This window comes from Diabrotica virgifera, chromosome 2 (assembly GCF_917563875.1).
Source record: "Diabrotica virgifera virgifera chromosome 2, PGI_DIABVI_V3a".
NCBI classification, from domain to species: domain Eukaryota; kingdom Metazoa; phylum Arthropoda; class Insecta; order Coleoptera; family Chrysomelidae; genus Diabrotica; species Diabrotica virgifera.
The window spans coordinates 170486914-170502772 of NC_065444.1; the positions used below are offsets into that span (position 1 = coordinate 170486914).

Below are 15859 nucleotides of genomic sequence, written 5' to 3' on the forward strand. Positions count from 1 at the left end.
TTTTTGTACGTATACTACTACACTTATACCGGGTGGAAGAAATGAAATGTGTTTCTTATGTCAAGTTTGAGACACTCTGTAGGGAAGACGAGGTCTTATACAACATTTTGTTTTTTGAATGTCCCTGATATCTTTAGAAACAAAGCAAATAGACGGTTTTGTAGTTTAACATGTGTTTTAACTGAAACAAAAGTTTGAGACACCCCGTAGGAAGGAAAAGGTACCAAGATGGGTACGATGGGCACCAAGATGGATACATCGATATGTTGTAGTCTCATATTTTGTGAACATTTTATTTTTTAATTTCTGTGATATCTTTAATAACAAAGCAACTAGATGGTTTTACTCTTTAATGTGTTTTAACTGACGACATGCGATACGTGATTTGTCATACCACTAAGATGACATTATTTCCTATATAGAGTGCGAAAGAAAAAGAATGTTCAAAGAAAAAAATATGTGTAATGTACCTCTCGCTATTTAAAGAGCCTCCACGTACATACCAAATCCGTATTTACTCTCAAGGAAATTCCACCTCAAAACATCACACAGCCTCCATTAAACAATCTCGTATCTCTTATGTTGCGCTGTGCATACCGCTTACTAGGTAGATAAATAACTCTTATGGGTATCGATAAGGGCTGTTTACGTTATGTGCCTTTCTGTTTTTAAAGTTTTGTTAACTGATATTTTTTATTGTTAATTTAGTTTTCTTTCAGTTAAAACACATATTAAAGAATAAAACCACCTATTTTCTTAGTTTCTAGAGATATCAGGGATATTCAAAAAACAAAATGTTCATAAAACATAAGGCTACAATACGATTCCGATGTACACTCACATTTCTACCTCGTCCTCCCTACAGGGTGTCTCAAACTTAACATAAGAAAAACATTTCTTTTTTTCCACAAAAAAGAAGTTTGAGTAAACCTTTGCATAAAATTTTAAATCGAAAAAAATGTTATAAATCACAACAGAACATAATTTAAAATATGTATCAAAGATGGTGATCGCCAACGTCGGATAATTCTGATATGGCACGTGAAGAAGAAGAAGATCAAAGATAAAAAAAGTTGTTTTTGTGTTCCGTTTGGCCCCTAAAAACGATCTTAAATTCAAATTATTGCAACCAGCCCAAAACGCGTCGTGACGTCATAAGGTTGTGTGTTTACATTCTGCACCAACAAAGTAAATAAAATTGTATATAATCTTAAATTAGACATTATAAACGTCAGTAGAAAGTACGCTTGATCGTTTTAACTATTTTTAAATACATAGAAAACTTGTACTTTTACACAATGGCACTGAACAACACTTAGGTATAGTGTTTTCTTTTATTTTCCATAGTAAACCTTCTTTCCTTTCCTTCAAAAACTGTATCAAACTCCAATCTCAACAAACTGGTATATATTATTACAATGACATACGATAAATTTCATTAGAATATAAATATGTTTCCCTTATTCCGCGACGATGAACTGAGCTGGCCAAATATCCAAGTAGGTGGAGGCCAATAAACTAAAGAAGAAGAAGAATATACCTAAATATAACCATAAAGTTAAACTATGTGACGTTACGGGTCGTTTGAACTATTTAAAATCACAGAAGAATTTAAATTTGTACTTCTAAGTTATTATAAGTTTTTCAAGCGTGAAATTTGGGAAATCTCATTTTTAAATAAAATTGAATGTGTAAATACTAAAGAAAATCTAAAATAACAAAAGAAAATAGCGGAATCCGTTAATCTGTTCACGAAAAAATCATCTATGAAAATGAGCATAATTTTCTATTACCCTAACTGACGCCTCGCAGTTTATTTGACTACTGTTAAAATTTCTTACCCGTTTTTCGCATTGCTAAGTTGGCCTTTGACCGCGTCGATCTCGCTTTCGGTTTCCAGCCTGGATCGGTTCGATGGCACCCGCTCAATACTTTCTTCCAAATCTTGTATAGTAGAATTGGCATTGCGGATGTCAGTATTGTACTGATCGAATAACGTAGCGTCCGTTATAATAGCTTTGCAAATTTCAATTGTCTGTTGTGGTTGTTCCTGTTGTTGCTTAAGATCTAAAAATGTTTGTTTTTTGTTTTAATAGTGTATATGTGATGATGTAAAAATCAAAGTTATTGTAAATACAAATTTAAGGGCATAAGCGCAAAATGTCGTCTGTCAAAATGTTCAATGTGTTTTAACTGTATTAATTTTTTTCGAATCCTGAGAAAACTAATAAATATTTTTGAAAAATTTAAACGCAGAATGGAAGATTACATTATTACTGAGGGCCGAAAGTCCCTGAAAACTTCTATAATGTTTATTTTAATAAAAAGTTCAGGGGTGAAAATAAAAGAGAAAATTTAGTATGATTTTAATTGCAAATATTTTATTCTAAGGGACTTTCGGCCCTCGGTAATAACGTAATCTCTCATTCTGCGTTTAAATTTTTCAAAAATACTTATTAGTTTTCTCAGAATTCGAAAAAAATGAATACATTTAAAACACATTGAAAATTTTGACAAGCGACATTTTGCGCCTTTTCCCTTAGAAAAGAGTGTTATGAATCAATATCTGTAGACTATCTGTTTCTTCTCTTGTCAACGAGTTTTTTACTTACTTATCCGTAGCTTTACTCAGCACATTATGTTTGCTATTTATCACATTCATCCTAATCAATATTTCTTCTTATCATATAATATATAATATCTTCTACATTTTTTTTTATTTATTTAAATTGCAAATTTACAATCTCTTCCACACTAACATTTAGAGTAATAAGTAAATAGTTTATATTTTGTAGTATGCATGTGCCGGGTACCATTCAGCAATGGCTCTCCGTACAGCTACTCAAGTAGGTTTTCTGGCCAGATTCGTGGCAATCTTCTATCTTCTAAGGGCTGATCGAGTAGGTTTCTTATGAACAAATTGGCATGATCTGATGTTCGTTCTTTGTATTTATTCAGTCTAGACGATATTTCAACTTTTATTAATGGTATTTTTAGATCGGTATGTAAGGTTAGATTTGTTACGTACCAAGATGCTCCAGATATCATACGAAGTGTCTTGGACTGAAATGACTGTAATATTTTAGATTTGATGGCTTGGTACATCCCCAGAGCTCAATCCCATATATCCAAATTGGCTTTAGTATATTTGTAGATGGTCAGTTTGTTTTCAAGTGATAGTTTGACTTTCTCTCGAGTCGTCAGTACATATTTTTAATTTTCAGATTAATTTGGCTTCTTTTGGCTTTTTTGTATGTCTTCCATGTCAGTTTCTCATCCAAGTGGAGTCCAGATGTTTTACCACAGTTTTTACGGGGATAGGGTTATTTATGGTAACTTGAGTTGGTCTGCTTCTTCCTGTAGTAAATGTTATTTGGGTGCATTTATCGGTATTTTTCCTCTTATGTAGCCATCTAGAAAGGATATCCAGGTGGTATATGCTCTCGTCGGGTCCACGTATGTGGTTATTATTACAGTATCTTCTGCAAATGTAGCTGTTATAATATTGTCGGTTTGTGGGAATCTGCAGTAAAAATTAGATAAAAGAAAGAGCCAGGTACGCTACCCTGAGGAAATCCCGATTTTATAGGTTTATAACTTAATATAGATCATCATCTACTTTCACTTGGAAGTATCTATCATTTAAAAATGATTTCAAGGTAAGACAGTTTTTAATTTATAAAGTAGTCCATCGTGCCATACTCCATGGAATGATTATTGTACATCTAAAAACACTGAAGCACAGTATTCTCTTCCCTCTAAACTAGTTATGATTTTTATACTATTCGATGGAACTGCTGTATTGTTGAATGTATCTTCTACAGTGAGATCTTTTTTTTTCATTACTGTTTTTATATAGTGCTTTTCCACTGTAATATTGTATTAAATCTATGTGGTTTCAAAAATTGACCGCCTTCTACAGATTCTCATGTCAGAAAGTGGCATCCTATGAGTAAGTACTGTGAGGGTTTTTCGTGATTGTTTTTTGTTGTTTTCCTGTTGTTTACGAAGATATCGCTCTTTTTTTTTATCGTCTCTGGGCGTAGTGACGCGCTTTCGACCACATTTTTGAGCATGTTGATGAGTCAGTGGTTTGTTGGTATCATTTTTTTCGTGATATTGCTCACTGTTCCTTGTGCTACTTGTCACTATTGAGCCATCTGACGTTGAAAAAGATTTATTTATTTTGCTTAACAGGCTATCTAGGCCCTGGGCGTGAAATATACAATTACATTTTTTTACTATACATAGGTACAATATACAATATTTGTCTATTAAAAACACTTACAAATAAATATACAGGGTGAGGCAGATAAAGGGCCTATTAGAAATATCTCGAGAACTAAAGGCAACAGACTCATGAAAATTGGCATGAAGGGGTTTTGAAGAGTGATCTATTTAATGAAAATATTTTCATCTATTTGCTACTTCCGGTTATACCGGAAGTTGCTTATAACTTCGTTTTTTTAAACGGGACACCCTGTATATTTTTACACTTATGGATTCTACTCGAAGTCTTATTTCTTAAAATATGAGGTTTTGGTTTGTTATAGAGGGTAGTTTAAAAGATAATTAGGTTTTTTTATTAATTTCGTAGCAACTTTCACACCCTGTAGAATTGGAGTAGTTTGACATCAAAAACTTTATTTATGTCCAAATGATTTTTAATATAGTCTACTATTGTCAGAAATTATTAGTATAGCTAATTGTTGAATTTTAGTATACAGGGTTGGTCGAAACTCGGAATGAGTATTTTCTGAGTTTTCTTAAATGGAACAACCTGTATTTTAGTATTGTAATGAAATGATATTTATGTTACTTTTTTTATTTCTTAAGCATTCCCTATACCTAACTGCTTTAATTTGTGCTTAATTGTTAATCGCACCAACAATCTTAACTACGTAAGTATTTTGGTAGCTCAACCATTATTGGGAATTTTAACGATCAGTATAGATTAATATGTATTTATTTCCGAAAAATTATTTGTGACTGAATATTTTCAAGGCCAACCTAATAAAATTTCACGTATTTTTTGTTGCAATTAATGTTTGGCTTGAATCACCAATAGCTCACAAATTAAAGCAGTTAGGTATAGAGAATGCTTATAAAATAAAAAAGTGCCATAAAATATCATTTCATTACAATACTAAAATACAGGGTGTTCCATTTAAGAAAACTCAGAAAATATTCATTCCGTGTTTTGACCAACCCTGTATACTAAAATTCAATATATAGCTATACTAATAATGTTTAACAATAGTAGACTATATTAGAAATCATCTGAACGTAAATAGAGTTTTTGATGTCAAAGTACTATAATTCTACAGGGTGTGAAATTTGCAAGGAAATTGATAAAAACACGTAAACTACCCCGTATAATAATATAAAACCTCATATATTAAGAAAGGAGACATCGAGGAAAATCCAAAAGTGTAAAAATATACAGGGTGTCCCATTTAAAAAACGAAGTTATAAGCAACTTCCGGTATAACCGGAAGTAGAAAATAGATGAAAATATTTTCATTAAATAGATCACTCTTCAAAACCCCTTCATTCCAATTTTCATTCCAATGAATCCAATTTTCATGATCTGTGATAGTTCTCGAGATATTTCTAATAGGCCCTTTATCTGCCTCACCCTATATATAGCTATAATTTTGCAGTTCATGGCACACTCTTGTTTTACAATTTATCTTGCGCTCTTCTTACTATTCCTCTCCATTCTCTTCTGTCTAGTACCTTGTTTCTCCAGTTATCTATTTTTAATTCTCGTAAATCTGCTTGGACGCTGTCAAACCATCTTTTACGAGGTCTTCCTTTCCTTTTTTCCCGACTGGTTTCCTGTTCAAGATCATCCTGGCCATTCTATGATTTTCCAATCTTTGCGCATGTCCCAGCCATCTTATTCTATGCGCTTTTATTATTGCGGCAATTTTTGGTTCCGTATACAGCTCTTCCAGTTTTTGTTTGTCCTTCTTTTCCATTCCATTTGTGTATTTTTGCCTCCGTAAAGCTTTCCATTCAACAAAAGTGTCTTTATCTCCACTATTTTAGTTCCGGGGACGTCTTTAGCCTTACCCATTATGACTTTATTCTCAAAATCGATATTTTTTGAAAAATGTCTTTATAGTTCTTTTCACTCACAATCAATACTAATACTTTATTAAAAATTACTACATAAATAAAACTATATTAGTATTTCAAAAACAAAAAAAAAACAGACAAATTCAATTATAGCCTCCAAGCGCAAATGTGTATCATAGACCACAATGTGTATAGATATTTAACATATAGCCCGGGAGGTAGTGTCAAATTTGACCGGAGAATTTTAGCATGGCTGTTTTCTTTTTATGTAGTTAGACGTTCCAAAGCTTATTAACAAATGATGTGTCAGCTGGCCCAAAACCGTGGATTTTAGACAAGAAAGGGTAAAATTTGAAACTTGATGAAAAAACGCTACAACTTATATGTCAAATATTTATCTCCGTGACTTACGTGTATAATAGCCTAGAATACCTAGCTACTGGCTTTTACCCAAGCGACTCGTATTCAATTCCTGCCGTTGGATTTTTTTTTTGTTTTTAAAATTGACATTTTGATTTGAAAAATAATTATTTTTTGATAATACCACGTTTTTATTATTTATACGACACAATATAAAAAAAGTCTGTATGTCTTTTATAGAATTGTAAACTATGCATTTGATCATATTATTATGATTGACCTTAACAACCAAATTTGTTGTACATGAACCCCTAAAGCTTCCTGAGTTGGTACGACCACCCATTTCACTTAGATTGGTCGTAAAAACTCAGGAACCTTCAGGGGTTCATGTACAACAAATTTGCTTTTTAAGATCAATCATAATAATATGATCAAATGCATAATTTAGGATTGTTTATAATTGTTTTTTGTTTTTCATATCAAAATATCAATTTTAAAAACAAAAAAATTCCAACGGCAGGGATTGAACCCTGAGTCGTTTGGGTGAAAGCCTAGGTATTCTAGACTAATATACACGTAAGTCACGGAGATAGATATTTGACATATAAGTTGTAGCGTTTTTCCATCCAGTTTCATATTTTACTTTTTCTTGTCTAAAATTCCCGATTTTGGGCCAGCTGACACATCATTTGTTAACAAGCTTTGGAACACCTTACTAAATAAAAAGAAAACGGCCATGCTAAAATGCTACGGTCAAATTTGACAGTACCTCCCGGGCTAATATACATATTGCCATATTGAGCGAAGTGACTACACCATCTTTTTTGGCTCAGTGCTGTTTCACTGTTACGCATAGTAAAGGTGCGACAGTAGTCCTCCCTTTCCGTGCCTATAGCCCCACTTAGTTTCATGTTAGTTTCTTGATACAATGTGCTAGAAAGAGATACCGCAAACCCGTTCAAGAGATCTTGTCGTCAGGAAGCGCGGAGGGTAAGCTCAGTCTATGGTAATATATACGTCTATGATGTGTACGTTGTGCATAATGTGGCACAAATGGCAGTTCTAGAGCTGTCAACGTCAAAAAAGTAAAGTTATGGGTGATAAAGCACATTGGCATACCTTAATTGTGTAGCAGCGTATGATTTTGTAAATGTGAAAAAACTATTTTTTTTTTCTTTCTTATTGGCTTTGGATTACTTGATCCATTCAGCCACGATAGATAATAAATTACTGTTTGCTACAATATTCCAAATATAATACATTGCATTACATAATACATTAGGTACATGTGCGCACATATAATACTTATGCACGCACATACATACATACATATGTAGAAGTGGAAACATTTAATTGACCAGTAGGTATACTCCTCATTCATAGCCCTAACCAACTTAAATTAATTTACAAATAATTAAATCGACAAAAAAAAACTACATGCTAATACTAAATACTAATACTAAATGCTAATAAATATATGTTTTTTTTTACACAGCGATAAGGCTTCAACCCGGATCAACCCCGCGGAGGTTTAAACCCTCTTTGTGTTTTTAATTTTTTTTTCTCTTTTTTATTTTTTTATAATTTATTATACTTTTTTTTTTAATAAGATTTAATTTTTTTTTATACATTTTTTTTTGTATACATATTTTTTTGTATACATATTTTTTTGTATAATTTTTTTTTTTTTTCAATTTTTTCAATATAAACTTTTATACAATTCTATTCTTATTACCTCCCTGCAAAATCTACTTAATGAACTTTCACAGGGAGACAATATTACATAATAAGGATAAACATCAAAAACAATAATTATTGCTAAACACATTCAACCGGACTCATTCAGTGCAAGTTAAATTTTCCTCTTAGTCCTTTTTAAAAACTCCCAGATGATTTGTTTAATTTTAGAATTTCTACGAGTCAAATATAAAAGAGAAGCATTATTTTGTGGGAAAGGTATTTCTTCTTGAACCAGATTGTGCATCAAAAACTTAATTGCAACATCATTATGTTTGCATCCAAACAACCAATGATTAATATCGTCAACATATCCATTGCAATCGCAAAGATCTGATTCGGATAGGTTAAATCTATAGAGGTATGACTTGACAGTGGCATGATTAAAGAGACATCTAATAAACATGGCATATATATTTCTATTGGGATAACTTCTGATAGCAAAAGGCTCAGTAGGTAAACTAGGATGAATTTTGGTGTAGAGATTATTGTTTCGATTGCAGAAAGCGTGCCACTCAATATCCCAATTTTGTTTCAAACTTTTCTTGTGAGTAGCTGTTAGATCGCTTCTATCTAGCCAAGTTATTTCCGATCCTTTTAAGATTGCCTCTTTAGCAAAAAAATCTGCTTTTATATTACCGGAAATACCAATATGTCCTTTTACCCAGACGAAAGTTACAGAAGTCTGTTTTTCCAGTAGCTTTAGTTGGTTTTCTAAAATTTTGACGACAAGGCTATTTTTATATAAATGTTTACGTGTGTTTTCTAGAGCTAATAACGAAGATCTTGAATCTGACATAATTACAACTTGCTTGTTAGAAATTTTTTTGTTGACAGCCCATTCTAGAGCTTGATAAATCGCGAACATTTCTGCAGAGTATATGGAACATTGTTTATCTAACTTGAGCATCAAGGATTCTTGGTGATCCGGAATATATACAGCACATCCAACTCCCAATCTTGATTTTGAACCATCAGTGAAAATCCTGCATGGATTATCAAGCTTGGCTATATGTTGCTGAAAGTCAACTGGATTCTCACTGTCAAAATTTGAGAACCAAACATTAACATTGGCATAAGATATATTAAAACTCGATTTAAAGAAAGTTAATTCACCTGGACTGTTTAGGTGCTGAGAAACGTTCGAGTATGCCACTGCTAAAATAGGAGAATTCCTGTTGTGCCACCATTTGTCGACAAGATTAGAAACAGAGATGTCACATATTTTTTGTAGTAGTTCAGTTTGGTTGTAAGATTGGCATTTAAGAATAAATTTTTCAGCCAAAAATAGTCGTCTTAAATGTAAAGGAGGCTCCATGGATTCAGCTAAAAGATTCTCTATAGGCGTAGACTTGAGCGCACCTAGAACTAACCGCAGAGCCTTATATTGAATGCGATCTAGTTTTTTAAGGCGACTGTTTGTGGCAGATCCATAGAGAATGCTTCCATAGTCGAGAATGGATCTGGTATATGCACGATAAAACATTAAATTAATTTTAGGGTCAGCACCCCATCGATAGCGATTAACTACTTTAAGAATATTTAAACTTTTCTCACATTTTATTAAGCACTTATTAATGTGTTCATCCCATGTTAACTTGGTGTCCAATGTAATACCAAGATAAGTGTAGTGCTTATGAACGGGTATACTTAGGTTGTTAATCATGATGCTGGTCATAACTGCTAAGCGATGTCGCGTAAAAAACACCACCGCTGATTTATTTGCAGTAAGGTCAAATCCTTCTTTAAAAAAATACTCTCTTGCATCACCCAGTACCATCTTAGTTGAATTAATACTTTGTTGGTACAACTTATTCACATTGTAAAAGCAGAAATCATCTGCATATTGTAATATACTGCATCTAATTCCTATACTGTGGAGATCTAGAGTGTATAGATTAAACAACAAGGGACTGAGGACTGATCCTTGTGGTAAACCTTGATGCACTACTCTTGGGCCAATCAATCTATCATTACATCTAATAAATACCTGTCTATTAAGGAATAGGTTTACTAATACATAAGCACACAAAGGTGGAATACCTATGTGCTTCAGTTTTTCGAACAATAGATTTAAATTGACGTTGTCATAAGCCCCAGAAATATCAAGAAAAATGGCAGATAGATAATTATTATTTGAATATGATAATTGAATATCAGTTGTTAATTGAGAAACACAATCAATAGTTCCCTTGTTCCTACGAAAGCCATACTGAGACACTGGAAATATATTTTTGTTCTCACACCACCATTCTAATCTGCTTTTCATAACTCGTTCAAATGTTTTAAGCAAACAGGACATGAGAGAGATAGGCCTTAAGTCGGTACGCTGGTTTAGTTTGGGTATAGGAATAACCAGGCATTGTTTGAGGGCGTCACAATGATCTCCTTTAAGTAGAATATTGTTGTATATTTTGCACAAATAATATATAGCAATTGCAGGTAGGTTTAATAGCATACTATAGTTAATGCCGTCAATACCAGGGGCTGTATTTTTAGAACTCTTGATATTTGCTTTAAGTTCGTCAGCTGAAATGGGGGTTAGTAAAAAGTGGTCATTAGTAGAGATGCTCGGCATAAATAGTGGTAAATGGACATAATCCGGAGAGATTTTTGTAAAGAGCCTTTCTACCATACATTCATCATTAGCGGTGTACTTTTTGTTACCTTGAATTTTGTTTACCCTTTTCCAAAGCTCTGAAGGTGAAGTTTGCCTAGTAAGTGAGGAACAAAACCGAGCCCAACTAGATTTAGCTTTTGAGCGGAAAGTTCGTTTACGTATAGCTTCATTCTTCTTATATTCCATGAAGTTTGAAAGGGTAAGATTAGATTTATAAATTTTAAAGGAATTTTTTCTAGCGTTAGAAGCAGTGAGGCATTCATCATCCCACCATGGTGGCGATTTGAAAGATTTGACTGACGGTTTGATAATTTTGAAAGATTTGTTGGCTGCATCAGTAATAGAATCTAATAAAAAGAAAATCATTTCGTTTGTTTGGTTTTTAGTTGGTTCGTGTCTGAAGGCACTTTCTACGTTGTTTCTAAAATTATCCCAGTTTGCATTAGACATCGACCATTTAGCCGAAGATATAAAAGTTCTATTTTCAATTTTCATATTCTGCACAGAAAGTCTAATTGGAAAATGATCTGATCCATAGGTATCTGGAAGAACAGTCCAGTCAAAGGATGGACATAAACTAGAGGATATAATAATAGTAAGATCTACAACAGATTTCATATTCCCTGGAGGAGTAGCTCTAGTAGCCGACCCGTCATTAACAACAATTAAATTAGGAAAGAAATCTAATGCTTCTACTAGTATATTACCATCGACGCAACATGAATTTGATCCCCATAATCCATGATGTGCATTAAAATCTCCGGTAATAATACAATCATTGCTAATTTGAGAAAAAAGACTAACGTAATCTTGCACTGTTACTCTAACATTTGATGGACGGTACACACTCAGGATAGTATACATTTTTTGGTCAATTTTAATATCTACACCACAAACTTCTAAATTAGGATTGAAATTGTTAACAAATGAAATGGGATTATAAATAATGTTATTTGCTAAAATTATGGCAACTCCTCCATATCCTCTAATTCTACTTTTATTAACTACATTGAAATTATTGAAGCAAACAGTATCAGATGGTTTTGACCAAGTTTCTGATAAAAGACCTATGTCAAAACGTTCTTCAAACAGTAATTGCTGTAAAGAATATCGGTTCGCATTTAGCGAACGAATATTCCATTGAATAATTTTAATACTTTTGTCAGCCATTAAAATCATGTAAAAATATTACCTATAATATCTTTAATTTTATTTTCTAATTCAATTTCGTAATTTTTAAAATTAGTTTCTACATTTGATGAAGAATTACAATAGTCAAGGATACTCTGTTTGATTAAATTTTTGAGTGAAGCACTGAGCTGGCCTATAAATATATCAAATTCATTACGGGGCTCATGGTTTCCAAATTGAAATACAGATCCCGAACAGAAACTGGTCGGGTATTCCCTACGCACAGGAGGAAAATTAGGAGTTGTATCAGTAGTCTTCCTTTTTTTGGGGGGGTTATCGTTAGGGGGGGCTATATTCAGATGATTATTATTTTTATAAGTAGTGGTGGAATTCGAGGGTTTAGCGGAGGAGCTTTTTAATGGAGGAAAGGCTGCGTCACAGGTCATTAAAGGTGCAAATTTATTTTTTTGGACTAAACTGGAATAACATGGATTTTCAAGAGCTTTTTCGGCTTCTTTAAATGAAATATTTAAGTTAGCCATAGCTTCTTTAGTCTTTTTTTGTTTTAAATATTCGGGACATTCTTTAAAAACTGACTCGTGGCTACTATTTTTACAATAAACGCAAAATGTAGTACATTTATCGGGACAATCAGTGTTACCTTCATTACCGCACTTCTTACATCTTTTTTTTGACTTGCATTGAGTCGTTGAAGGGCCATAACGAAGACAGTTGAAACATTGCATAACAGGACTAACATATATTTCAACTGGACACCTAACTTTGTTGATGTAAATATACTGGGGAATTAATTTACCTTCAAAGCTAATAATAACCATTTGCCTAGGAACTCTTTCTGATACACCGTCACTTTGAACTATTCTAGTCATTCTATGAACTTTTTTGATTGGAATATTAGATTTAATAGTATTAAGTAGTGCACTCTCAGTTAGAGTAGTGTCCACTCCGCGAACGAGACCCTTTTTTCCGTTAAATAATTTGGAATATATGCAATTAGGTTATTTTTTCCGAAAAAATCTTCAACTACTAATTTATTCGCAACAGCACCTGAATTGACTTGAATTTTAATGCGATTTTTACCTACACTAACAATTTCAATAATATGTTTATCATAACTAGATAGCGAAAGTAGTTTTTCTCCAAGTTTCATTGGATGCAAACGACCGATACTTAAATTTATGTGTTGAACAAATACAAAAACGGACCAGTATCATTTAAACTTAATCGATTAGATGAATTAAATTCCTGACTTTTTTGAATAGTATTTGTTTTATTTGAAGTAGATGTCAAGTTTATGGTATCATTAGTACTTTTACTAGTATCATTTAAACATTCACTATGAGAATTATTCTGATTTAAATCATTTGTCTGCATAATTATATCGCTCTCATCTGTGAACCCAATATTTTCTACACCAGGATCTGGTGGATCCTTTCCATTTTTGCCCACGGACATCCCGGGGCACGGGCGACGTTCAAATATAAGTATATAAAAAATTTTCTACTTACAGTACAGTTGTCAAATAACAAAACTTAAAATATACGGAAAAACAAACAAAATCGGCTAAACACTCTGTAGAATCTCTTGAAACACACTTTAATACTTCACAATCGATTTGAGTTGAATGAAAAAAGACTTTAGAACTAACTAAATCTACAAATTTTCCCGAGGAACTCTTAAATTTGTCTAAACACTTTGACAGTTTTTTTGACGTTGTGAAAAAACTTAAAATTTTGTAATTTATAGGAATAAAAGGCAGATATCGAGCATCTATAGTTCGTTTTTAAAACAGGAGGAGTAAACTAAAAAGACAGATTCACACCCAAGAAAGTCACTAGAAAAGTTAGCAAATACATCTTCTTTTTTGGTTGATCATGTCGGCCTTCGACAGTAATCCATACATTTTATATTATACTAATACGTCGCTAGAGTTCTAAAAAAGAACTGTTTTTATATAAAAGCAGACTAAAAATCTACAAATTAAAGGAATAACGCAGAAAACACAAAAAATTGTCGATATAACTTAATTAACCTATGAAATGTCAAAGTGTCAAAATTTCATAAAATGTTATTAGTGTCAAAATTTAAACTTGCCTGAGGTTAGACCAATTACAAACAAGTATTACGGCGCGGTAAATTTGAATTACTCCTCTTGGTTTAAAAACAGACCATAGTTTAATTAAATCTTGCCCAAGTATACTTTCGCTAACTTAGCGGAAAAGTATTTGGGCAAGATTTAATTAAACTAGATGCTCGATATCTGCCTTTTATTCCTATAAATTCCATATATTCGAGCATTCAACCTACTTCTATATTAAAATTTTGTGACTGATCATAATAATAATTTGATCATCTACTGTACGAAAACGCTACATTAGAAATAAAACTTGATGAGAACACAAAATCTAACAAAATACAAATTCAGAGAGGAGTGTAAGAAGGCGATACGACTACTGCGAAGTTATTCACATTGGCCCTAGAGGACGTTTTCAAGCAGCATACCTGGCAGCAAAAAAGTTTAAATATTGGCGGACGATACCTGAGACATCTCTGCTTTGCGGACGATATCGTTTCAGAAAAAATAGACTTGAAAATTAATCCAACAAAGACCAAGAGTCTGACTTTGGATGAAATACCGGTTACTGTGGGGAAGAGGTGATAAAAAGTGTGGAAGAATATGAATAATATTATCTACTCGGGTCATCTAATAAACTCAAGCAGAGGAAACAAACACGCGGAAGTGAACCGTAGAATCCGCAAGACATGTGTTGCCGTTGGTAAATTTAGAATTATCTTCAATAAAAATAATATTCCCATGAATCTAAAGGCAAATTTTTTCAATGCTTGCATCCTTCAAATAATGACATAATTGAGGCAATTACGTTGATCATAAAAGGCGCCAACAAAACGAGAGTAACACAACGCGCAGTGAAACCACTTATGCTAGGAGTAACGAAGATCCATTCCTTGTACTAGGAATAACAAAGAAATACGTAGAACAAAAGTAGAGGATGTATAAAACGTGCTGCTGCCTTGAAGTGGTCTTGGGTACGCCATTTTGCAAGGTGGACTAAACATAGTGGTGCAGTGGATACTTAGACTACACGAGAGAAGTGTGGATCCACCTCCAATAAGATCGTTGGACAATGTGAAAGAAAAGGCGGGAAGACAATGGCACCAGGTAGCAAAAGACAAATTAAAATGGAAACGCCAAGTAGAGTCTTGCGTTCAGGAGTGGACAGTCAAGGGCTGTTATAAGAAGAATTTAGTAAAAAGTATAAACAAAAAACATTATCTTACCTGCTAAACTCATAGACTTTTCTGTAAATTCCTCGTCGAGTGTCTCAATTTTCTTCTCTAACTCAGGAATCTCTTCGTTGGTCAGATTTTGTATGACATCATTGATGGTTTTCAACTGTTGGAGCTTATTATAAAAAGCTTCTTCTTTCTTCAACTCACCTTCGACTTTCAACAATCCAGACGGAATCTGCTCGATCTTTCCTTTGAGTTCGCGAATTATTTCTGGAATGGCGGTTCGATTGTCTTTGAAGTCCGTCTTGCAAACTGGGCAACTGTGCTTTTCTTCTAATTTATTGATAAAAGCTTTGTACATTATTTCTGCGGCCGCGTATTGTCCTTTATCTTTCTGAAGCTTGTCCTTCTTTTTGTACGTATCCTCTAGGACGGTATTGAAGTCTCGTCCTTTGCACAATTCCGCCACTTTTTGTTTCTTTGTTGATAAATCTAAAGGTAATAAAAAATATTTTTAGCAGCAATATATTTACAGAGATAAGAGGTACTGATTTTTTGTGGCATGTTTAAGTTAAATATTGTATTTATGTGGGATTCAATTGCTTGTAATAAAAATTACATTCTAAATCTCACTACAGCTTACGACACTGTAAA

At 33.1% G+C, this 15859-nt stretch overlaps 1 protein-coding gene across 2 annotated transcripts in view; it reads right to left on the reverse strand.

Moving 5' to 3' along the window:
• Nucleotides 1-15859, reverse strand: part of LOC114338423 (DNA repair protein RAD50) — an 87527-nt gene that overhangs the window by 16260 nt on the left and 55408 nt on the right. For both annotated transcript variants that reach the window (XM_028289023.2, XM_050644096.1), the window contains exons 6-7: nt 15254-15697; nt 1842-2067 (exon numbers count right to left, since the gene is read on the reverse strand). In XM_028289023.2, coding sequence (XP_028144824.1) covers nt 1842-2067; nt 15254-15697 — 670 coding nt within the window. The remainder of the gene's footprint in view (nt 1-1841; nt 2068-15253; nt 15698-15859) is intronic.